Source organism: Ascaphus truei, chromosome 1, assembly GCF_040206685.1.
Source record: "Ascaphus truei isolate aAscTru1 chromosome 1, aAscTru1.hap1, whole genome shotgun sequence".
NCBI classification, from domain to species: domain Eukaryota; kingdom Metazoa; phylum Chordata; class Amphibia; order Anura; family Ascaphidae; genus Ascaphus; species Ascaphus truei.
In genome coordinates, this window is record NC_134483.1 from 372281548 (window position 1) to 372308353 (window position 26806).

Below are 26806 nucleotides of genomic sequence, written 5' to 3' on the forward strand. Positions count from 1 at the left end.
GGAAATTACAGTTTACTGTGGCTCCTTATGATGGGTGCGTAAACTTGGGGTGGGGTGAGATTTGGGGGGGTGGTGGTTGGCACGCAGCAGTAACAGAGGCCCCACGCTTTTCCCCAAGGCAATTAAATGCTGGGGGGCCGCGTGAGGCTTCTAACTCGCTTACCTTGATTCACCCTGCTTCGGACGCTGCGGGGTCATGTGATATCACATGACCCCTGCTGCGTCATTTGACGCCGGTACAAAGGTATGGGGAGCGAGAGCAGGCAAGGAGGCGCAGTACCAACGGTTTGCGCGCCCCTGCCCTATAATATACATTTTTCTGCATTTTGGTTTTCACCACAAGGGGGGCACTGGTTTCTTACAAAATCTTTTTCGATCCCCATATAGTGTATAATACTGTGACAGACAAGCCTGAAACTTGGGAGTAATACTTACACGTTTAGGAAAAGTGTTGTTATCCATTCTATCTTACTATTAGTTGTTGTTGTTGTTGTTGTTTTTTAATATCTCTGAAAAGGCTCTATTAATTGCCCGTGCTATGGGATACACGGATACCTAACTTTTAAAAAAAGCATGTCAAGAGAGCCGTCAAAGTGATCTCGGGTAACTGGGGCATTGGTAAGATCTGACCTTCTCTTGTTCTATGCAGAATAAGACTACAAAGTGGTGATGCAAAAGAATTGGAAAAGAAAGCCAAGTTAGTTCATCTATTCCAGTACAGAATGGATTACCAAGAGAAGGGCCTGTGTCTCATTATCAACAATAAGAACTTTCATTCATCCACAAGTAAGACATGAACAGTTCTTTATTACAATGTCCATATACTTTTTGTCCCTGTATTTGTTTTGTACTCTCGTGAGAGTGGCAAATATTGACGAAAATAAGGGAGTTTATTGTTTGTTTGGCCGGGAGTAGATTGTTTGCCCAGTTCTTTGGGGGTTGTTACGTAATGTACTACAATTACAATGTATGAGTGTGACTACATATCAGCTTGATTTCCCTTTGTTCGAACAATTCAGCCATTTATAAACATTAAACCAATTTTTGGGCTAGGGACAATCGTGAATCCTCAATGACGTGAACCTGAACAAACTCTCAATTTGTAGTCTCAGTTTTTATCCAGTATGCAGCCCCATCGGCACAGGTTTTTTTTTTATCTTCAGATTATATATCGCATATAAATAATAAATCATTGTGTTAAGTTACTATATAGCTGTATTCATAAAGAACATGGAATCATTCTTTATCACTGATTTCGCGTGTGTGTGTGTGTGTGTGTGTGTGTGTGTGTGTGTGTGTGTGTATATATTACAGTGTAGTGCACCTTATAGCATGCACTTGTATCCAAATAATGTTTAAAAAAAAAAAAAGGATGTGATAAAGAATTGAAAAAATTACTAATTTACAAAAGATGTATGAATCACTGAAAAAACTTCACTTTAAAGAAAAAAGAGGAAGGAAAAATAGGAGAACCACAAAAATATGAAATGCATATGTACTTTAAAAACTAAGCGTCTGAGATAATCCAGTCAGTTGATCAATACAGTCTCCTGCACTCTGATGAAACAATTCCCAAAGGGGACAATAGTAAATCTCAAGACAATGGAGGGTCTTCTTTCCGTTTCACTTATCTTACTGTCCTTATCCGTTTCAATGATCCCAAAGACACACTGTGTTCAGAAAAAACGGACACCTTTTATTTTTCGTCATATCTTGCAGAAATATCACTCCGTTTTCAGGACAATTTGAGCAATTGTATGTCTGTCACAGTAGATTATTACACTGAAGAATTATTTCATAATTTATTAGATTATCTTTTAGAATTGGGGATGGCCTGATGATCACCAAGTGCATAGTTACAAAATGGTGTTTAGCGAAGAACATAAGCACATTATAAAGTGCTTGAGACAGAGCAAGAATTATGGTACAAACGTTTATATAAAATGCTTCCTAATAAAGGATAGTCGCTAGGAGGACTGAAAAAAGTGTGTGTGATCTTTTTTGTAATTTGGTCATCATTTCAATTTATTTTCAAATCCTACAGGGGCGTTATTTTTTTTGGGGGGGGGGGGTGTTTTTTTTTTTTTGTTTTTTTTAACTTAAATGGGTAAAAGTGCATGCTTAACTCCAATAATATACACGTGCATGTGAATATATTACATTTATAATGCTTTTACATGTTTTCTTAAAATAGCACTATATTGACTACATGAGGCTCAGGTATAACTCCTCTGTTCGCCCACCCGACCTTCCTCACGGGTATTCAGACTGCGGTCTTTAAGGCCTGGCTGTCGGCGAGCATCCTCAGAGTAAAAGATTTATTTCACAGAGACCGTTTCCTCTAATTTGCAGAGCTAATGGAGACATTTCAGCTAGCCAATAAGGAACCGTTCCGTTATCGACAGATTAAACATTTTGTAGTATCCCTAACAATAAGAATCATAGTACCACCATCCACATTTCCATACTCTGATTGAGGCCGGATAGCCATAGCGAGGGCGGGTGTCAGCACTGTATAGAAGTAACAAACAAATGTCTGTTTATGCGTAGGAGGAGTTAGGAGGCACATTTGAAATTGATGATTGGACCGATATTTGTGTAGCCGCTTTTGAGTTCAATATGCACCACGATTAAAGAAAACTTTTATAAACTTCTTTACTGTTGGTACCTGACTTGACCAAGATGAGTTAAAACAGTTCCCCCAGATTCTATGGCACAAATATATACTGTAGGTCAAGCCCGTCACTCTCAGAATAGCTTGGGGGCCCATTCTTAAGTCCGACAGGAAGACCAGAATTTTTTTTTTCTTGAAATACAGTAGTCACTATAACATATGTGCACACTTTCTCTCCCCCCACCCGCCCGCCCCCCCCTTGGTTTTCCTTATTAAAATTACATAACCCAATGTACAGGTTTGTATTTGGAGGCCCTTTCTGGAGGGTGTTAGAGAGCTCTATCAAAAACCCACAGCTCTAGCTAAACACCCGGGAAACAATTCAAATATGATTGAGATCAAAAATGGAACTAGACAGGGCTGCCCATTGTCACCCCTCCTCTTTGCCTTGTCAATTGAGCCATTTGCCTCAAATTCGAGGCGATATTAATATTCAGGGTATCCCAATCGGCGGAATAAACTAAAATTTCTCTGTTCGCAGATGATATAATAACACTAGCCAATCCCCAGACATCCCTACCCAACCTTCAATACCTTCAATACCTTCTAACAGAATTTGGCAAAATGTCGGGCTATAAAGTTAATAATAAGTCGCAGGCCCTGAATTTGACCCTTCCAGCCATTGAACTTAGTCTGTTATAATTGAATTTTAATTATAACTGGAGCTCCTACCATATTAAATACCTAGGAGTCAAAATTGTCAGATTTTATATGACTCCCTGTATAAATGTAATTTTTCCCCCGCCCCCTATTTGACAAAATCAAAACTAGGGACAAGTTCCAGATATTGTGGATCGGGAGAATAGTTTAAGATGAATATACTTCCTAGACTGCTCTACTACTTCCAGACTCTCCTGGTCCAGATACCGGGATCTGAACTAAAAATCTGCAAACAGGATTTTTCAATTTATCTGGCGAGGCAAGTGACCGAGAACAGCTAGGTCGGTTATGTTGGCCTCAAAGGTGAGGGGAGGCATGGGGGTCCCTGACACGTATTAAAGTACTACCAAGCAGCCCAGCTGAGGCAGGTGATGATTTGGAACGCTCACCCAAATCTATTTTGTTGACTTGCCATTGAATCTCACTATAGGAGAGCCTCTTCCCTGCCAATGTCCCTTTGGGCTGTCCGGGAGCCTAATACCAGGATGTTCAAGTTGGGGTCCATGAGGTGCACATGGAATATTTGGAATAAAACCAAAATGAAATATAAGCTTACGTCCTCTGTGTCTCAACTAACTCCTCTCTTTTAATAACCCAAATTTTCCCCGGGTTGTGACCCCAAATAATTTAGTAAATTACAAAATTAAAATATCAAGATAATAGCAGATTTTGTTGAAAAAGGAAATATAATTTCCTGTCGAGCTCATAAATATGAGGCTCCGGATCTTCACATGTTCAATTTTTTTCAAATTAGGCATTTTCTCCATAAAATGTCCAAGTGTTTAAATGTTCCTAATATCACAAATTTTGAGTCGTATTGTAGGAGAGGTATCTACCAGAAGGGTCTGATCACGAGGATATACCTGGGAATGGAGTCATCAGTAAATACCCTAGACCACAACTACATGCTCAAATGGTCCGAACATCTTAACATAGAGATTGACAGGGACGACTCCATTTGTACAACGACCAAAAGAATATATATAAAATCTTATTCCAATGGTATTTAACACCAAGCAAACTGAGGCAGATTTACCCAGAGGCTTCTGATCTGTGTTGGAGGGGTTGTGGCCAAAAAGGGGAGATGGTTCACCTCTGGTGGACGTGCCCTGACATTCAAACATTTTACTAATAACTAGGTGATCTACCCGGTGTTGTCCGGGATTTCATTTGTCTGTGTCTGTCTCCCTCTCTGTGTTTCTCTGTGTCTCTCTCTCTCACTCTCTCACTCTCTCTCTCTCACTCCTATGCACTCCTATGCACTCCTGTAAAAAAACACTGGCCTGATTTATACAGAGTACTGTATCCTGCTGGTTCACACAGATTTACTGACTAACAGTGATGTGGAATCTTTCCTGTATATGATTTTGGTTTTCTGAGCTCCTGGGTTCTTATTTTCTTTTATCTATGTTGTGAATACAAGATTATACTTTTAACTGAGGGAACCTGATAACGTCAGCTGGCAGCCCCACGGCTGGGCCACCCAAAATATAATTAATATATTACTTATCACTGTTTTATTGTAATATTGCTGTGTACCCATACAAAAACCCAAACAAATATTTTTTTAAATGTTGTATATAACTATTGAAATGTGTTTTTATTAAGTATATTTTGAGTCCTGATCCCTTGTTTATGTCCTGTAATGTGTATGTGTACTGTATATCTCTCTGAATGCACAGATTACATGGTGGCTATATTTTCACACTATAAACTGTTCAGAGGAAGGACTGCGTTTTAAGATGGATTCTGCATAATCGGGTTACTGTTTTTGTTTGCACTTTCAAAGGAATGGGAATTCGGAATGGTACAGATGCAGATGCCCAAAGACTTAATGGGACATTCAGAGCCTTGGGATTCCAGGTGAAGATTTTCAATGATCAAAAGTGCTCTGACATCTTTAGACTTTTGAAGCTGGGTAAGCAAAGTTCTTAATGTAATTCTTTTAAACAAATGTCTAATTTATCTTCATTCTTCCTGATATCTTGAGTCGCAGGTCATTGGGTCACCTCCCCAGCCTTTTAGTTATTCTGTGATGTTTATTATTTTTATAGTGCTTTCAAGCCTCAATTCCAGCTACTCATGAACTGAATTTGAACAACTCAGAATGCCACTTTAAATTAAAAAAAAAAAACAGAAACATTTTGAATCACTGCTGGCGGTCCCACAATTCTCCCAACTCCTGGGGGTCCCCTGGTTGTTCGTCAATTGGAGTTTACATTTCCTAGGAGAGAAATATGGCCACTGAGATCAGGCTCAGACTCTTTCTAACCACCACCTACAGAGGGACAAAGTTCAGGCCGGAATTGCAGCAAGCTAGATTATTATTTTCAGCTCTTAGTTATTGCGTTAGTAAGTATTGGTATTCCGAATCGTACATTTAATAAATATACCTGTAGTTTTCTGGCTACTTCTTATTGCTGTTCCACCAAGTGCTCTCATTTTACATTCTTACTGAAAGTGAATTCAAGGTTATACTTTTTACTGTTGTAATTATACTTCTTCTGAAGCCCTAAATACTAATTATCGATTCACTTGTCTCACTGTAATTTAACAGGTGTCACCAGGAGCCGCTTTAAATGAGCACTTTTTTGTGTTTTAATTTTTTTAATTATTTTGAATAGGTTTCAAGCAAGGGGTCTTCCGATATACGTACCTCCATAGGGGCTGCCGCTGTCTCTGCACAGTTTAATGCTCCCGTGTCACGTGCTAATAGGAAGTCACAAGGGAGGCTGTTGCATATTCCTATTGGCCCACAGAACTTTTAAACCGCCATATTGTGTCTGTAAAAATCCTATGTGCAATGCTGCTTACCCACGCTCTATTATGGTAACTGTGAAGCGTTTGAGTCCCATTGGAAGAAAAGCGCTATATGAAATACATTTTTATTTTTTAAATTATTATTATTATTATTATATTGATCGCCCAGCTGGGGCTCCTAACGGCAGCACCTACAGAGTTCAGTATCTCTGGAAGCAGGGGGTCCCCAGAGCTGAAATCAATGTGGATTAGCTCAGAAGACCCCCTGCTTCATAACTGTTAAACACACTTGTTTTTAAACTAACAAAAAAAAGTGTCACCAGGAGTGCTGCTTTAATGTCAGCAGACCAAGGGCCTTTAGGAGACATTATTCACAACGAAGTAAATACGTTCTCTTATGTAAGTCACTACACCATTTTCATTGGAACATGTTCCCTTTTTATTCTGCTTGCATGGATTGCCTCAGTTGTCGCCTTTCTGCCTACTTTATACTCACAGGTTGATTTGACATTTTATAGACCCATATTGGTCTGCCATGCAAGAGCATTGTACTTGAAGTGTCAGGACAGGCTCTTGCTCAGAAATGATAAATGTTTTTTTATTGTAGTTGTCATTGTGGTTCAGAGATGCAGGCTGGGGGAGCACTCCATAAATATTGTATGCTCTGTACATGTTATATGTACTGAACTTTATTTATTTTTTTTCTATTGCTAGTACTGCCTTGCTTCCACTAGGTGGCACCCTCCTCTAATATGCATTACTATTAGTCCCCGAAGATGGGGATAATATATTTGCCACAGTATGTACAGGCAGTACTCGGCTATCCGACACATGCATTTTTTAAAATAGCGTTGGGTAGTGAAGCGTTATAAAGAGAAACCCATTTTCCCATAGGATCAATGTTATAAATTGAAGTTCCGTTTCTGACCAAGGCCAAAAAGGCTTTTTTAACACACAATGACCCAGACTAGTGTACTTGGGGAATAATATGTGCAGTACTTACAGTAACTATGATGTCTAAATATAATGATATAGAGTAGAAGCAATATGACTTATTGAAGGATGAAAGTGGTTGGGGGGTATCTTGGGGGGATTTATAAGGGCTTTTGGGAGGGGATTTGGAAGGACTTCTTGGAGGTGATATAGGTGGACTACTCACAGGAGTCCTAGGTGGAGTGAATGATTTGGTTCTCTTGAAGAAGCTCTTTAAGGAAGTCTGCACAGATGCTTTTCTACCTGTAGATCTCTCTGTAGCAGCTGATTAAATTGGACATCCCTCGACTGACTGGAGAACCGCGTTCAATGTTGGTTTTATTTTTGTCAAATATGACAAATGCATGATCGATGTGCTTAAATGCCTCTCAAAGTCGTTAAGGCATTACGATGAGGAATCTCTTCAACAGATTGTCTCTTCTTCATCTTCAATTATTTGCTGTTCAAATTGCATAAGGTCTTAGTTGCTTAACGCCTTAGGCTGCGTCCAGGGTGAATGGAGCCGGGCGGAGGCGCGCTGAGGGAAAATGGGTGCTTTCCCTGGCCTTAGACTGCGTGCCGTCCGGGGACGTGTCGGGCGGGGGGGAGGGGAGCTGTGACGTCACGGAGCTGGTTCGCCCTCATTGGGCGAACCGCTCACGTGATCGGCCCTGCGCTCCCTTGAGCGCTTGAATTTAAAATTTTGCTAAGACTTACGCTCCCGCACGCTTGCGTAAGCGAGCCCCTGCTAAAGCCACTCTCATTGCGGCTGCAGGGGCACACTGCCGAGCAGCAGCATGGGTCAGCGCATAAGCGCTTACCATGCCCGAGGCCTTAGAATGTTATGCCAACAACTCAACATCCTCTGTTTCCACCTCCCTAGCTTGAGATCTTTACCCAATTGCCCAACACTTTTATTAACGTTGGCTACTGTCTCTGTAAAGCCTTGGCAATCGGAAACAAAATTGGGACACAATTTGCACCAAACACCATTTAAATGTGATTATTTTACCCCATTCCATGCCGCACGGATGGTTTTTTCACTACATAGAGAATGTTGAAACCCTTCCAAAATTCTTTCAAGATTGAACGCCCTTCCTCATCTGCTGGCCTGATGGACTGGGCAAAAGCTCAACAAAGATAGTAAGCCTTGAATGAATCAAAAAAAGCCCTGGTCCATAGGCTGGATCAATGTGGTGGTGTTGAGGGCATGAACACCACCATAACGTTGGGATACAAGTCATCCAGGAGTATTGTTCAGGAGGAGCAATGCTTTAAATGCAATAATTCCACAGCCAGAACAAAATGGTGTTGGGTAACAGGAAGCCTTTTTCAGGAGTGATTCCATGGCCGTAGGCTTTGGTCCGGTGGCGCGTGGCTGCGTGCGCGCTCCTCACCAGCAGGGGTATCCTTTCCTAGCCGGTCCCAGTCCTCCCTCGCTGCACGGCTCACAACGCGCTGTGACGTGTCAGCCGCCAGGGGATGCAAGAAAATTGCGGTGACGCGTCACGTGGTGCGCTGATGAGCCTATCAGCGGCGGGAGCTGTCAGAGAGCTTCCTCCACAAGGTAGCGGGGGGTGGTGTGTGTGTCTGTCTGTGTGTGGACCAGGGGGAGGGGATCAGCACGGAGAGGAGGGCATTTGTGGGGGGTTAGGGGGAGGGCTGCTTACCTTCCAGCATACAGCCGGCAGCAGCTCCCTCCTGCAGCCCGGGAGACCGACCCCCGCTGCAGCCATCCGCTGGAGGGGAGGGAGGGGGGGTGGTATCGGACAGGAGCAGCAGAGGGCATGTGGAGGGGGGAATAGCACGGAGAGCAGCAGAGGGCATGTGGGGGGTCCCTCCTGCAGTCCGGGATACCCCTGCTGCAGCCCTCCGCTGAAATCACGCCCCCTGGCTGCCGCTCCCTAAAGACCGCAGATACGGTCAAGTACCTCTCCACGTGCTGCCTGTCTGCAATGCGGGTGCGTGGTCTGAGGCAGCGGGGCCTTAGCCTTAGGATTGGACTTTCAAATCACTGGAAGTGCGATCTTTACCATGCAGAAAACCCTAGGGCATTTAAGGGCTATGCAAACAAAGGGGTTTAGTTTTAAATCACCTGTAGCATTTGATCCAAGCAAAAGAGTAAGCCTGTCCTTGGCTACTTTTTTAAACCAGATTGAGATGTTTCCTCTTTTTGCAATGTAGGTTTTACTAGGCACTTTCTTCCAGTAGAGCCCGGTCTTGTCTACATTGAACAATAGCCACCATCCACTATCATTTTTGCTAATTTAGCAGGAAAAGTTTTAGCTGCCTCCTCATCAGCACTAGCGGCTTCCTCAGTAAGTTTAATGTTATACAAGTTTGCCCTGTTTTTAAAATGCATAAACCAGCCCTAACTTGCAGTGGATGTTTCATAATTGGACCCTCCTCCATGCTGCTGCTTTTTGTCCTCAAAAAGACTCAAAGCCTTGGCTTGAATCATGGCTAAGCTAATGGGCACACAACGCTGGGATTGATCTTACAGCAATATGGAGTCTTTTAACCTCGGCAATAAGTCCATCACGTTGCCTTTATTGTTTTTGCTCTCATAAGAGCTGAGCCCTTAACCTGTTCCAATATTCTGGCTTTGTCTTCAACAATTGTCACAGTTGTTGTATGAGGGATATCCAACGAGCGACTAATTTCCATTTTGGTCTCTCTCTGAACGCCCTATGTTCCTTCCCTCCTAAGTAAGAGGCATTCTATTGTGTTTTTGAGCGGAAACATCACTGGCGTTTTTGGTTTTGGTAGACTTGGTTACGGGCAAAAAATACACCATAAAGTTTACACATGGTTCAAAGAAAAGAGTCCTCATTGTGATGTGTTGACCAGTGCTAGGGAGACCCAAAATGAAACCATGTAAACCTTCTAATTATCTACTGTGACAAACTCGCCACTTGTGCATAAATACTGGTATATTTCAACAGTTCAAAGAACCGTGATGGGAATAATGTGCCCTGTCCCTTCCAAAGTGAGTGGAGGATTAATGACAAGATATGCACTTTTAGAGTAATGACACACATGCAGTACTTGGTATAGAGGTAAACCCCATGCACTTGGTGACAGTGCTGAGATAAGATGACTAAGAGAAAGCTGTATACTTAACAATGGACAGGATAGATGGCCTTTGACATTGGGTATAAGGCATATACATATAAAAGAGAGAATATACATAAGAGAGAATATCACATGATACAATAACGTAATACAATTTAATAACAAAATGGGGAGACAGTTGAAATCTCATTCACAAATTCTCTAATAAAAATGCGCATGGAGATCACAATGGATCAATGGTGCTGTTGTCTGTAACGTCAGGGATGGTCTGCAGGTTCAGCATCATTGATCCATTGTAATCTACATGTGCATTTTTATTAGAGAGTTTGTGAGTGAGATTTCAAATGTCTCGCCATTTTGTTATTAAATTGTATTACGTTATTGTACCATGTGATGTTTTCTCTCTTTGACATGGGTATAAGGCCTATACATATAAAAGGACATCTATCCTGTCCATTGTTGAGTTAAGTATACATGCGTCGGAAAACTGCCCACTGTTATGTATTATAAAGCGTTGAATATGCCGTTCATCAAAATGAAACGTCGGAAAACGAGAACCACTTGTATATGTATGACCAATACCAAAAGTAAGATGGGAAGATGAAATTAGCAGAGTCCAGTGTAGAATGGGGCACAAACTCCCTGTGCGCTCAATAGAAACTTTTCAGCAGTATACATAAATGGGTCCAGATAGTATTCATCCAACAAGCCATGAACAAATGTGATCATGTGGTAACCCGTAAAAATAAGTGTATTCATAGCTCACATTGATTGCCAAAGGATTAAAAAAAAAAATGCACCAACGCGTTTCGAGCTGAGGCTCTTTATCAAGGTGTAAAGTACAATGAAAGGTACATACCTGAACCATGCGGGAGTGACGTCATCAGCCGGCAACCCACGAATGAGATGCCTTGCTTCCGCATGTGTATAACATCAGTCCCATTGACTGCACGAGTCAGCTGACCCACAATGGGACAAACATGTCTTATAAACACAACTGTGCTTCACAAAGTGGACATACAGTACAAGGAAAAACTACAAAGTAGCAAAAGAGTTTATAAAATGAAGCGGGTCAGAGAAATGCACACGAATAAACATTCCATTCAAACGTTAGAGGAACTCCCTAAAGACATCACTAAACAAATAAAAATAAAAGGTGAAAAAATAAAGAAACTTAAAGACAAAAGAAGAAAAACAAATATAGCCGGGGGAATCACCTAATTAAATACTAAACACTCTTTCTAATCCTTCAGGATATAGTTATAATATAAATCATAAGACATTACAAAAAAAAATTATGATTGAACAATTATTGTACTAATCAAAAAACAACAAATAACATACAGGTAAAATACATGTTTAAAAAAAGAGTGTACAGGTATAAGACCTTAATAATGAAAAATAATAGTAAACGACTAATGTAGCCCCCTTTCCCTATGCCTATGGGAACTACGTGGGCGACTATGTGTGCTACTGTACCTCCGCCTCTAGGAGCCTGGGGTGAGCTCTTTCTCCTTACGTGCAGCACCTCCACCTATGAGGGATCCCAACGTTGGCGGGATAACCCCTCACAGGAACCGTATACACAGTAGTAAGTAATACATCACACAAAGTATATAACTCAACTTTACTGTACACAATACTAAACACACATAACACACAATACATAGGTACCAACAGTATAATGCAGTAACCTCAAACACTGAGTGGTTCCCCCAAAGTACTGAGGGTGCCGTGGCACCAATACCCCTCGTGTCCTGTCCCTGCAAGTCCCACCCAAATGTGAGGTAGCGCTACCCACTGTGGATGTAGGTGCAGGTTGGGTACTTGCCTGGGTACTCCAGTACCCAGGTGCTGCTTGGCGTAGTGAGCTGGAGCAGGTCCCACGCAGCGGGCCGCCAACACATCCCCTCTCTCCTAAGGGTCCTGACCCGCCTCGGGTGAGCTCCAGCTGGAGGGTCTCACCTGAATGTCCTGGGGTACTACGGCCTGATCCCAGGTCGCAGAGCACCACGCGGCCGTCCGGTCACCGGTGCAGAATGGTTAGTAAGGGGAAAAGTCCCTATCTGGGGCCTTCCCTTTAACACTTAACTGTTGGTGACTCGGGGCCTACGGGGCAAGATCTGGCCTAGTCCTGGTAGCTATTGTTCCCTGAACACTACCTTCTCCTTCCTAGGCTCCCCCGCGACTGAGCACGCTGGATCCTTGTCGTATTTTTCCCCGGCGCCCCCCAGCTGGCTTTCTCCCCCCCCCCCCCCCCCTTACCTGGCGCTCCCCACCCCCCTTACCTTGATTCAGACGTGCTGGCGTCATGTCACGTTTTCATGGCAATGTGATGTCACATGACCCAGCGGTGTCATTTGACGCCACGTTGCCATGGCAACGTGTCACCAGGAGCGTCTGAATCAAGGTAAGTAAGGTTTACAAAGGCCCTGCAGTTTCCCCGCCATTCATTTAAATGTATTCGGGAAGCGCGCGTGGGGGCCTCTTTTTAAACCCCGCAACGAATCTCGCACCCCCCACTTTGCGCACTGCTGTCCTAGAGGATATCCTCCTTCTTGAGCTCCCTCCTTTCCGGCACAGCCTCCTGAAAGCCCCCGGCGCAATTCCACAAGCATTCTGGGACTTGTAGTTCCCTTGGGCACTTGCTGAGCCAATCCAAGATGGCCGTCACAACTGCACGATAAACAAAATGGCCGTCCCCACACTCCCGGTCGCGCGGAGCTCCGGCCAAACCAGCAGAGTTCCCCCTTCACTGGCGGTAGGAGGGGGACTCGGCTACACTAATAACATATCTAAATATAGGAAATGATCTGTTCAAACAATCCCATATATGCAAAATATATAAATAGATGATATTCTAATTTTAGTTTTAGTCCAAATCTATCTAGATAAAATAATCTCAGTACTTGATATAGATAGGAATCCTTACACACAGAGAATCTAAAATGTACTGTTTTTACATACTTATTAACCATTAGTCTGCAACACACCAATTTGTACACTATCAAATCCTACAATATGAATTTAAACGTGAGAAATTGATCATATTCATTGAAACCGATCAATTTAAACAGGAACATTGGGAGATTCACATCAAACCAGTACTGTATAAACTCCACAAGCACTTATAACATAATCTGTATACCTTTTTATATAAGCTCCTTCACAAATAACCACCACTTGGTTCATCAAAACTATCAATATCATGAATAATATTAATAATTGTTAATAGATCCTTATTCAGGAAATTGACCATAAAGATGTGAAAAATTGATATCGAATCTCCTTGCTCTACTAGACTATATAGCATATACACTACCATGAAACTGAATTCAGATCAAGTAAATTGAACAGTGCAGACTCATAACAAAAAATGGTTCAGATCCCAATCCGTATTGAGGCCTAATGGAAAACCTGGTCTTCAATGTATACATCCAGAAGGCCTCACATTGGTCCAAAATTCTGGTTCTGTTGCTGCCTCTAATTGGTTGTCCATGTAAGCTATTAATAAACTTGTATTTATGGGAGATAGCCCTTGATCACATTTCTTTTTTATCATGGCTTGTTTGTGCTCCGTTTTTTCCAAACAAACTACAGTATTTGAAGATGCAATTAGAAAATGTGTTCAAGTACTATGGAGAAGAGACGCCTTTCATGCAGCCGTGGGTCAACAAGGGTTGATGATGACATCTCCTATATATGTATATGTGTTAGTGCAATGTACAGTCCCATTAAACATTAATGTTTTGTTTTACATTTTTAGTTTCTGAGGAGGACCACAGCAAGAGAAGTTCTTTTGTGTGTGTGCTGTTGAGTCATGGTGAGGACGGCTTAATATATGGTACAGATGACTGCCTTCCTATTAAAAACCTCACGAGCCTCTTCAGAGGGGACAGATGCAAGAGCCTGCTGGGAAAGCCCAAAGTATTCTTTATACAGGTATTGTAAAAAAAATGTGCTTTCTTCCACATGAATGTTTTTGTGAATGGCATCAGTTGCATTGTAGAATAGTGGTCAGCTGTTTTACTTTATTGACCTTTCATGTACTGTGTCATTGGAGGGAAACCCTGAAACAAGCTGGCACATAGAAACACTTTAAATGTTACATTCTGATTTAGCTCAGGACTTGGAACAAAGATCTATCTGAAGCCAGTCGTTTTCATTGCCGTGCATTTGTTTACATGCAATAGTATTCTGACGTGACTGCAGTTGTATATGTAGACAGTACACTGTACTTCCATGAAGCAAACTGACATTTTGATTGTTTTTATTACCTTGTGGTTAGTTGAGCTTATACATCTGCTAGCGCAGGGGTGGGCAACTGCAAACCTGACCTGTTGGTGGCCCATGAGGACTGGAGTAGTTGCCCACCCCTGTGCTAGTGAATAAAGTTCATAAGCAAAGTGATATGATTAATTAACACAGACTCCAAAGAATTGTACGTTGCAAGCTGCCTGTTTTCGCTGTAGGCTTGTCTGAAGTAGATCAGCATTTAATAGTTGCCGTTCCACTTACACAGTCATGGCTTGCAGTGGCTTTATAACTATATTCTGACCTTGCTTCTTTATCAATAGTATAATAAAATTGTCGTAATCTCCGTTTAAATTAAATCTAATTGAACATAAATGTAATCATTGCAAAAAAGGTGTTCGAAAAGAAGCAGAGCAAACCATTATATTTGGGAGATACATTTGCTTTAATATTGCAATTCCAATCTTCAACCAAAGTGGTGGTTCATTTGCAGTTTGTGTTTTAACATATACTGTATATGCTAGGGTAAATAGTTTTACTTGGGCACCCTTGATGCACATGTTATATTGTGGGTCTCTGTTTTCTCTAAGGCATGCAGAGGTACAGACCTTGATTCAGGAGTTGAAATGGACAGTGGAAGTGAACCATATGATGAAACTCAGAGAATACCTGTTGAGGCAGATTTTCTCTATGCATATTCTACAGTCCCGGGTATGTATCCTCTTTTGTCACTAGTCACAGAGTTTTATATTTTTAGTACATTTATTTAAAGATGGGAGTACTGTTGCTTTTAAGCAAATACCATCAGACGTCCCACTTGAGCAGACACAGCATGTCTTGTGAACAGCTATTTATTTCCTTATAAACACTGTATGCAAATAATGCTTTCTTTTTATGTATACACATATGAAGGGATTTTATTGCAAACTGTGCCCCAATCATCGGAGACAAATCGATGTAAAATGTACAGTTTTCCAGATAATTATTTCTGAGACTTACATTATGTTTAACTGTGATATGATAGTGGTAGAATTGAGTGTATGTGAGCCTCAGATGAACAAAGTCTGTTCATTATTGAAGCCTCACGTTAACAAACAGCCCTTCGCAAGAAAAACCTCATTTCAGTTCTGATTCCTCCTTGTTTTGCACTGCTATTTCCAGTGCCTTTGCCACAAAGAAAATGCCAACGGGTTCTTTGTCACAGTGGGAAAACTCTAACACACAATTTCAGTGTTGTGGAGGAAATCTTTCATTTCATTCAACCCCTTTTTGCTTATTTGTTACGATGCAAGTCGCATCTAAATAAATGATTGATTTGATGGAAATTGAATTTGATATATGTAATAAGCTCGTAAAATAGCAAGGTGCAAATGTAATTGAGCGGGTATTATTCCAGTAATGATAGTTCAGCGATTCAGACGTAAGTCGTCGTTATAATTTAGTGCCCTTTTATTTTGATTGATTCTTCCTTCACTTATTAATTTTGACGCAAAGCAAAATGTTGGTTCAATATTTTATTAAAGGGAACGTCCAATAGTTTAATTAAAATAAACAGTGTTACCATATTGTATGATTGGTACATTAATAAATTGACATTTGATTACTTTTTTTTTTCTTTTTAGGATACTATTCCTGGAGAAATACAGCAAACGGTTCATGGTTCATACAGTCCCTGTGTGAAATGCTCAAATTATATGGAACAAAACTTGAGCTGCTCCAAATACTGACTTGTGTGAATCACATGGTGGCATCAGAATTTGAATCCTGTTCAAATCATTCAGAATTCAATGCAAAAAAACAAATCCCATGTGTTGTCTCCATGCTCACAAAAGCCCTGTTCCTAATGCCAGAAAAAATGTGAAACATGAAGCAAAGGCACTAGCATCCCATACTACACCCGCAATCCAAGTTCATACCAACTTCAGATCAGTCATTCCATAAACATGATGCCATGGTTGTCATGCTTGAAGTCGAACTTCTGTACAACAAACGAAACATTGGCAGTTATTTTTAGCAGAAGGACTTTTCCTGTGATTTATTATGAAGATATCCAGGTCTACATACCAGAAGGATGAAAAAGAAACCTACCATACAGATCAAGGCCACAAATTGCAATATTACTGTATTGGTGAAATCTAAAAATATATGTAATGCAGATATTTCATGGGCTTTTGTTTAACTTAAAGGAATATAGATTTTGTAGTGCTTGCTGTTCGTGGATTGACGTTTTTCTTAGAAGATTATTGTTTTTGTGAGATGGTTGTAATGATGATTTCATTTTTCATACAACTTTGCAATGTTTCGCTTTTTTTTTTTTTAATCACTAAATAGACATGTTATTAATACAGCTCCAAGTTTTACAACGGAGTGCCTCTTTCACCATGTAAAAATATAGAGGGGTTAAACTTTTTTTTATATATACAGTATAAAGTGCTTGGATGAATCTATGTAATCGCCCCATCATAAACGTTAGGAAAAAAAAACATTTAGGTGCTTAGAACTTTGTTGAATGTATAGTTGCGTAAAGTATCGGTTTCACATTCTGGATTAGTGCAGAATAAAAAAGGGTTTGCTCATCTGTACCTTTAAAGCCATTTCATAATCATACAGTCACCCCCTGCTTGATTACTTTTGAAAGATTTCTTCACCATACTACACAATAGAAGGTCTGTTTCCAGCACTGCAGTTTTTTCCTGCATCGCTGATTCTAAAACCGGGGTTTATTGCTAACAAAAATATGTTAAGCGCCTTCCACTTTGTAACCTCACTGGGCTTAAATCTGCTTTAGGAGAGCAGCTCCGCATAAGAGGGAGAACACACTCCAGTTACAGACAGCTCTGGGCTTTCTGATGGGATGGAGCAAATGTGAATAAATATAGTACTATAGATTACTGTAGGGGTTAGGCCTGTTTAAAGCTAAACTAAAAAATGCTAGGAAAGTAAAATAAATTACATATTAGTAATCTGATTTAAATGGCATCATAGTGACCTCACTTTTGGAATAGATTCAAAAAAGATTGAGGGCAGGGGCGAGAACTTCACCATATATGTTGTGCATTGCTTTAGTTGATGTAATTTTGACGGTGCATAGTAGAAACCTGCTGTATGAATAATGGCAGTTCCCTGATAATAAACCCGTAAATCACTGTTGCATACAATTGTATAAATTATTTTTGATCATTTTCATAAACTTTCTAGAGATAATGATAAGCATGGGGTATCTTTTTAAAGTTGTAGACATTAAAGTGGTGGAAAAGACTTGTGGATTAGTGGCGCTAATCTCCTTGTATTTTCAATGATCCCTGCTATATAAAATTGGCTTTGATTTAAATTGGTAATGTCTATTGAATTTGTTTTTTTTTCATTGTCTTCATTCCAGGGTACATCTTGAAATGCAGAAATGTAAGTTTAAACATAGAGTAATAGAGACAGTGAGACCCTACCTGAGCGCTATGGTGTCTTGGACAAAATGACACAGTGAGTGTGACTGCAATTCAACTCACAAGTATTTATATTCAATATTTCCACCTTGGCCACGTGGCTTTTCCCATAAATGAACCTAAAGATGCTTTACAGTTTAGCACCACTTTGTAATACATACTTAGAAAACAAATGGCTTTAGGTACTATGTAAGGGGAATCATAGGGCTATATTTACCGAGATAGAAGAGAACTTTCACACTGTCCTTCTATCCACATCTATTCATTTCTCATTCCCTCTAGCTTTTCATGTTCCCAGACACTGCACTTTTGCACTGCACATTATTTACATACCTCTTTCCCAGCTACTTCTGTACACCTCCAAAATAAAGCACTCACAAATTTCTCTCTCCCCTTCTCTTTCTCCTCTCTCCCCTTCTCTCTCCCCTTCTCTCTCCCCTTGCTCTCTCCCCTTGCTCTCTCCCCTTGCTCTCCAGTTCTTTGCTCTCACAGAAACGTGGCTCTCACAACATAACTGCTGTGGAGGCTGCTGTCTCCTATGGCGGTCATACTCCACGGCCCAATGGCTATGGTGTTGTAGGTCTCCTCTTGCTGACTATATCGACTCCGCCTCATACCTCCATCTGTGTCTCTACCTTTTTTGAGGTTCACACTGTCCAGCATTTCTACCCTCTCTCTGCATGTGGCTGTTATCTACAGATCGCCTACCTCTACCTTTTCTATCTGACTTTGAATGCTGGCTTTCCTTATTTCCCTCCTCTGACTCCTATCCTTTTACTGGGTGACTACAACTGTCATGGTGATGATCCCTCTGTCTCGTGGGTACCTTGCCTTCTCTCTTTTATCCTCTCTTGGCCTCCATCAGGGAACCAATTCCAGCACCCCCAAGGATGGTCACTACTTGGAGAAATCAGAAAGGGAAGTTTTTAGTAAACTATCTCCCCCCCCCTTCTGCTCTCTGATCATCACCTCCTATCTTTCATCACCACTCACTCCCTTCACCCCTCATCCGTTCTGCTGACTACCCTTTACTCCTATACTCCATTGACCTATCTACCCGAAACGCTAACCTCTCCTCTCTCTCTCCTTCCTCTGAAACTGACAATCTTGTCAATTCTTACAACTATCCTCTCCTCAATCTATATGCCCCTCCTTGGCACCGGCACACCTATCCCACGGCCTTGGTTAAATTCACAAACATGCTCCCTTCGCACTTGCACTTGCTCCTCTGAACGACTCTGGAAGAAATCTCACACTGGCTGATTTTCTGCACCTATGAAGAGGTATCCGTCCGTACTATCTATGCATCCAGGACACTGAACATATATCTTTTTTTATTTTTGTACTTATGGTCCCCCTTTTGATATATATGATCATGAAGTAAGGTCGCTAATTAAGCTACCATTCTAGAATTAAAATTTGCTTCACCAGGATGCGGAGCATTCTGTGGCCACATAGCCAGAGAACGGCTCACGCAGCACACACCCTACTTTTATAAGCCTACTTTTTGCCCATACCCCTAAGGCTTTGAATTTGGAAGGGAATCCATCCAAGTTATTTTTCACCTCCCTCCCTTTTTTCTTATTCTTATGGGAGTTTAAGTTTATACAGGCATACCCCGCATTAACATACACAATGTGTCCAGAGCATGTATGTAAAGCAAAAATGTACTTAAAGTGAAGCACTACCTTTTTCCCACTTATCGATGCATGTACAGTACTGCAATCGTCATATACGTGCATAACTGATGTAAATAACGCATTTGTAACAGGCTCTATTGTCTCCCCGCTTGCGCACAGCTTCGGTACAGGTAGGGAGCCGGTATTGCTGTTCAGGACGTGCTGACAGGCGCATGTGTGAGCTGCTGTTTGCCTATTGGACGATATGTCCTTACTCGCGAGTGTACTTAAAGTGATTGTCCTTAAACCGGGGTATGCCTGTACCTAATTTAACCAGTTATCCCTCTAACCGAACACAAGAATATTTATTCGGAGTGAAAAAAGGCTCCATGTCTTGTGTGTTGAATGGACCGTGCACCCTGCCCCAGATCTCACAGGCTAATAGTTGTGGGTGGTGGCGACAACACGGCAATGGTTATTCTCGACTATGATTTGAAGTTTGGGAAAGGCCAGGAATGCTTGAAAAATATATTATCTTTGCAGGTCAAGCATACAGTGAGAGTTCTTGGAGGAGGGCAGGATACTTCAGCCGCAGGGGTTAGTAAGGATTCTTAACCAGGGCAGTCGGCCATGGAACAGGTAGAGTCCAGAAGAAACACCTGTAGGTAGCTGACACATATCACTCATCTATGTAATATAATATAATGTAAAAGGGCTAAATAGTCCCAGGAAAAATGAAATTAGCATTTTCTGATTACAAAAGGAAACACACAAACATTGTGTTATGCCAAGACATGCACTTCAGTAAGCAAGCATTTCCAAAATGTATCGACAGTCAATAGACAGGTCTTTCTTATCTCGTCAGATGTTAAAAAATAAAATAAAAAATGGGGTTGCAATAATTTTCCATCGCAACATTAATTTTAAAATGGAGAGGAAGAAATGTGCCAGGGAAGGGAGATAAATTATCCTTGTAGGGTCGATCCAGAACAGTCTCTACGCCCCTAACAACCCTGATAGGGCTTTCTTCAGGGTATTCTTTGCAGACCTGGAGAGAGCGATGTAAGGTACATTAATAATTGGGAGGGGTTTCAATATTGCTCTAAAATTATGAGTTGGACAGGTAAAACACCCCCTCAGGTCCCACCAGAGAAAACGACAGCATCATTCCTCAAACTTCTTAAAAACCACCCCTTTCTGGACACGTTGCGAAGCCAGGAGGTCAGAGATTACTGATTTTATTTAAAAAAAAAAAAAAAAACGTACTCCTGAATGAACAATATACAATATTTATAAACTGCTATGCATTCCCGTTACTGAATTCAGCTAAAATACACCCCATAATGTGGTCTGACCATTGATTGATAGACATTCAGCTGAGAGGGTGGCAGAGACCCCTACTTTTATACTCCATGGAGGTTAAATAATACATTTCTGGCAGATGGCAGTCAGCTGTACAAGTAGGGCAGGATTTAGAGTTATTTTTCTCCACAAATGGGACGCCGGAGGTAAACTCTGGAACAATGTGGGAGGCACATCAATCCTATATTCGTGGTACGTTAATTACAATAGCATCATACAGGAAGAAACTCCACCTTCACAAACATCAGAATTTGACCGAAAAGTTAGAAGAGCAGGAGCGGTTGAATGAAAAGACCCCTTGTCTGGAATCAGCCCTAATCCAAAGTACTAAAATTAATTACAATTAATCCTAATTGACCAAACCAAAAAGACCTAGAGATGGTCAGCTCAGACTATTAAATGCACACGCCAGTATGTTCAACAAAGTGGAGAAATATTTTTCCTCAAAATGACCAGCAAATGGAACTGCTCCAACGCTCAGTGCAAAACATTAGTGACCAGATCCAACGTGACCGCCCTCACACTGCCCCACCAGCGGCACCCGCTCCATCAAACCTGGCTTCGGAGCCACGACTACCTACAGATGCAGCGGACGTTATTCAAACATATCACGGAGCCGTTTTCGTGTGCGCTGCTGTACTCCACGCGGCCAATCACGCGGTTGCTTTGTTTGAATTTCATGGATCCCGATTTCTTTGGGTGCAATTCTTCGTGTTTGCGCGGCAGAAATGAATGAATTGTAATGTGTACAGTACAGTACTGTGTCAATTTGCAGGTGATTCAAAACCAGAACACTAAATGCCATTGTCTGCACTCGATAAAAACGAGTCAGCATGCGTTCATGACGCGCCATGACATGGGTATTCCGAGGCATACAACGCGTGATCTGTTCGAATAACGGCCGCTGCATCTGTACTCCCAACCATTATGGAGGTGACCCCTTTGGCTGTCGAGGATTTTTGAATCAGTGTTCTATTCACTTTGAACTGCTGCCTTCCCGCTTTATCTCTCAGCGCTCTAAGGTGGCATACATCATATCATTACTGACGGATGATGCTCTGACATGGGCCACACCTATCTGGGAACAGAGGTTAGACCTTACCTGCCACATCAACCGCTTCACCAAGGAATTCCGGAGAGTATTCGATACCCCAGGACGTAAGGTAACGGCTGCCTCATCTCTCTTAAATATTTCTCAGAGTTACCGTTCTGTGGCCCGGTACTCGGTCTCTGAGACCGGCTGGAATGACGAGGCCTTGACTGCAGCATTTTGGCAAGGGATGGACCGACGACTTCTAGAGAGAAGGACCAAGAGAGAGCAACGCCAACGAGGTACGCAATCATTCTTTACTTGCCCTGCAGGAGCCTTGGACCCTCCTTCCTCAGCCAAAGAGGAACCTATGCAGTTGGGGGTACCCGATTATCAGCTGGCGAGAAACATCGCAGACGCCGCGCAGGTCTCCTTCTTTGGTAACACTGGACACCTAGTAATCGCCTGTCCACTGAAGTCGGGAAATGCCATAAACCAGTAAGAGCAGGGAGGATCACTCTGGGAACCTTATCTTCCTCTCCTCCCAAGCTATCAACCAGGATTTTTGTCTCCATCATCCTGTCTGGAGACACCTTCAGGACCACCACACGAGCCTTCCTAGATTCCGGGTCAGGAGGGAACTTCATCGACCAGGAGTTCGCCAAGAAGAACAAGATTCCCTTAATATTCAAGGATCGCCCCATAAGGCTCGGAGCCATTGACAACCTGCCTTTATATTCCTGCAAACCATACCTATCTCCTTACAGGTCAGCAAAAAACATTCCGAGATGATTCAACTGGACGTCATTCATACCCCGTCAGTCGACATTATCCTGGGCCTTCCTTGGCTTCAGTTACACAATCCTCGCATTGACTGGACGGAGTCGCTGCCTCTCCAGTGGAGCCGTCATTGCCGGGATAATTGTCTGATCTCTTCCAAAGGTCTAGCTGGGGTATCCCTACCAGAACAGGTTAAATCACAGCTACCGTATATCTACAAAAAGGATTTTGAGACGTCTTTGACAAAACCCAAGCCGAGGAACTTCCACCTCATCGGTCTTTCGGACTGTCCCATTGATCTCCTGCCAGGCACCATCCCTCCGCGAGGGTGCTCCTATCCGCTCTTCCCTCCTGAAACCAAGACTATGAAGGAGTATATCCAAGAAAAACTCCAGAGGGGATTCGCCCATAAATCTTTTCCTGCAGGTGCAGGGTTTTTCTTCGTAAAGAAGAACGACAGTTCACTCAGACTCTGCATCGACTACCGGAGACTCAATAAAGTGACGATTAAGAATTAGAATTTACTACCGTTGATTTCAGAGCTCTTTGACAGGCTACAGGGCGCCACCATCTTTACCAAGTTGGATCTGCTAGGAGCTTACAACTTGGTAAGAATTTGTCAAGGAGTTGAGTGGAAGACGGCCTTCAACACTTAAGATGGACACTATGAGTACCTGGTAATGCCCTTCGGACTCTGCAACGCACTCGCGGTGATTCAGGACTTTGTAAATGAGATCTTCAGGGATCTGCTCGATCTAAACGTGATTGTTTACTTGGATGACATCTTGATTTTTTCTAAGACTGTACAGGAACATTCGGGACACATTAAACAGGTCCTTCAAAGATTACGAGAGAATCACCCTTTTGCTAAATTGGAAAAATGCCAATTTCATCAGACCACAAATTCCTTTTTGGGATACATCATTTCCGACACTGGACTCGCCATGGATCCAGGCATGGTGAAGGCAGTGGTAGATTAGTCTTGTCCCATGATGATCAAAGCCGTACAGAGGTTCCTGGGGTTTGCTAACTATTATCGGAGATTCATTCAAAATGTCTCCTCCGTAGTAGCACCAAATATGGCCATGACACAAAAAGGAGCTGATCCAGCAATTTGGTCTTCTATTATGGCTTTCAAAAAATTGAAGAAAGCCTTTGTCTCAGCGCCTGTGCTTGTGCATCCGGACCCAGGACTACCCTTCACGCTCTAAGTGGATGCCTCTGATGTCAGGGCCGGAGCAGTGTTGTCCCAGAGGAAGACCCCTCAGGCCAGACTTCATCCTTGTGCTTTCTTTTTTTTTTTAAATCCTTCCGCAGAACAGAATTACGACGTGAGAAACCGTGAACTCCTGGCCATTAAGATGGCCTTAGAAGAGTGGACAAATCCAGGAATCGGAGGGAGCATGTTCATCAGGATCACCCCAGAATGAGAGAGAGGCAAATATTGTGCACTTCTATTTTCAACTGTTGTAGAGACAAATAACGTAACTTGGCTCATATGGAGAGCCTACTTACAGACTGTAAGAAGTTAAACCAGCAATGAGAGGAAGATGTATCAGCAGCTACTCAGGTATCTGTAGAGTCTGGTGTATATGGTGTATACATTAAAAAGGCACATCAATTAGTAGGTGAATGTGACTGTTGATCCTGCCGAGGAAATGGCTGGTAAATCACGGAGGTCGTCTCTGTCTGCAGAATCCTCCCACAGCACGGTTGCTTCGGATGGAGTCTGACGTCACATCCGCCGGTCTTGCAACTGCTTCCTGTTTCGCAGGGGAAAGGGACAGATGGTCGGCGGCTACTCCTCTCGGCGTCATGTCACAACTCACTTAGAAGAGTGGAGACATCTACTAGAAGGTACAGAGAACCCCGTCACCATTCTGACCGATCATAAGAACCTATTGTATATTGAAGGTACACATCACCTAGGGTCACGACAAGCACGTTGGTCTTTATTTTTCTCTAGATTCAACTTTATCATTTCTTATCTTCCCGGCTCTAAGAATGTGAAAGCAGATGCTCTCTCCCGACAATTCTTGGTAGAGGACAAGATGGAGGATCATCAGAAGACTATACTTCCCCCGTCTTGTATACTCCAGCCAACACCTTCGATGCTTGAAAGGACATCACAAAAGCTCAAGCTTTTGTTCCAGAGGGCCTCAATGTGCCAGAGGGGCGTCTATTCACAGCACATACTTTTCTCAGAAAAGTACTGGAATGGGGTCACCCATACAAAAGTTCTGGTCACCCAGGTACAAGGAGGACTATCGACCTTCTGGAACTGACCTTCTGATGGCTAGGAATGCGCAAAGATATAAAGAACTTTGTCACTGCATGTGCCACTTGTGCTCAGAATAAGGCTCCTCGCATTAGTGATTGATCCTCAAACCAATGGTCAAACCGAATGGACCAATCAATCCATTGAGCAGTTCATTCGCTGTTTCATTTCGGATGCTCAGGACAATTGGCTGGAACTTCTGCCATGGGCTGAATTTTCCCAAAATAATCTACGAAATGATTCCACACAAGAATCTCCCTTCTTCACTTCAGCCCTCCCTACCTCACTCCCTAAATCAGGGGTTCCGGCAGCGGAAAACAGGATTCAATATCTACAGGAGTCCTGGAAAAAAATTCAGGAAAACCTAAGAAACGCCGTCTCTATGCAAAAGAGGCAGGCAGACCATCATCGTTGTGAGACTCCCACTTACAGACCAGGTCAAAAGGTCTGGCTTTCGACAAAGAACATCCGTCTGAAAGTACCCACCCCAAAGTTGGCACCGAGGTTCATTGGACCATTTGTCAGCACCGAAAAGGTTAATCCAGTGGCCTATCATTTAAAGCTGCGAGCATCTACGAAAATTCCGTTAGTGTTTCACATGTCCCTGTTGAAACCTTTCATTCAGGATCTCCACTCACCCGCTCCTCAACCTATCCTAGTAGAAGGGCAGCAAGAATTTGAGGTCCAGGCTATCCTCGATTCAAGAATCTCAAGGGGAGGACTCCAGTACCTAGTACATCGGAAAGGCTTTGGTCCTGAGGAACGAGATTGGATTTCCCTGGAACAAATACACGCTTCAAGGCTCATCAGGGCCTTTCACCGTAAATATCCATCCAGACCATCCCTGGGTCGCCCGGAGGTCTCCCCTGAAGAGGGGGGGTACTGTCAGGATCGGGGCTAAACTCTGCCCTCCAGACGCGTCACGCGATGTCATGGCGGACGCGCACAAGACTCCGTTCCGCGCCGCACTGCTGGGAGGCACAGCTCTGGAGGGATGGACTTCAGGCTCCACTCCCGCAACGCAAACTTGGGGGACAGGTTCCATGATGACGCGGTCAGCGCGTGCCATGCGCTAGCTGCGCGCCATGCGCTAGCTGCACGCGCACCCCGCGCTGTAAGTAATAATGATGGGATCAATCTCAGCTTCTCCTCACCTGCCGTACATTCCGTTACCTCCTATCAGCACACAGCTTATGTGTAAGCACCTTTCCCCCTGCAGTCTTTCCATTGGCCCTCATTCCTTCATATGCGCAGTCAGCCCGTAGGCAATTGGCTGAGCATAAACTCCTGTTTATGTACCTGTGCTTGCTTCTAGCTGTTCCTTGCTATATTATATATATATATATATATATATATATATATATATATATATATATATATATATATATATATTTATATATATATATATATATATATTTATTTATTTTCAGTGTCTCACATGCCCTTTGTATGAACAGCTTCCCCCAGGATACCACGTGAAAATCAATCTAGTTATAAAGTCTACACTTCAAATACCATCACCCAGCCCCTTTTAGGTGAGAAACTACATTTCAAAGACACTGAACACAACAAGATATTCATGTATGTTTGCGTTTCTATGTCACACGTGCATAAAAAGAGCGTGAAATACAAAGCTGCATTTCTTACACAGATAGTAACTAGTTCTAGTATACATGCAAATGCAGACGTTAATGTGTCACATTTTAGGTGTCAGGTAGAGAGAGACCTGTGACTCTGTCCTAGTTTCCCTGAATTTCCTTAATCATTTCTGAAAGTGGAGAAATGTTAGTGTTGATTTTATAGCCATGGCTGGTCCAGACTATCTTTCTGTCCTTCTAGTAGCTACAGGCAGTGATAGGCTATCCTGTGGGGTTTACCCCTCCTCGCACTGCCCCTCTGGCA

General features: G+C 42.4%; 1 protein-coding gene across 2 annotated transcripts in view; it reads left to right on the top strand.

Annotated features, from left to right (window-relative positions):
* Window positions 1-17733, top strand: part of LOC142501109 (caspase-3-like) — a 33578-nt gene extending 15845 nt beyond the window's left edge. For both annotated transcript variants that reach the window (XM_075610493.1, XM_075610483.1), the window contains 5 exons: window positions 650-786; window positions 5124-5252; window positions 13908-14083; window positions 14986-15106; window positions 16018-17733. In XM_075610493.1, coding sequence (XP_075466608.1) covers window positions 650-786; window positions 5124-5252; window positions 13908-14083; window positions 14986-15106; window positions 16018-16256 — 802 coding nt within the window. In that variant the 3' untranslated portion in view covers window positions 16257-17733. The remainder of the gene's footprint in view (window positions 1-649; window positions 787-5123; window positions 5253-13907; window positions 14084-14985; window positions 15107-16017) is intronic.
* Window positions 17734-26806: the final 9073 nt, after the last annotated feature.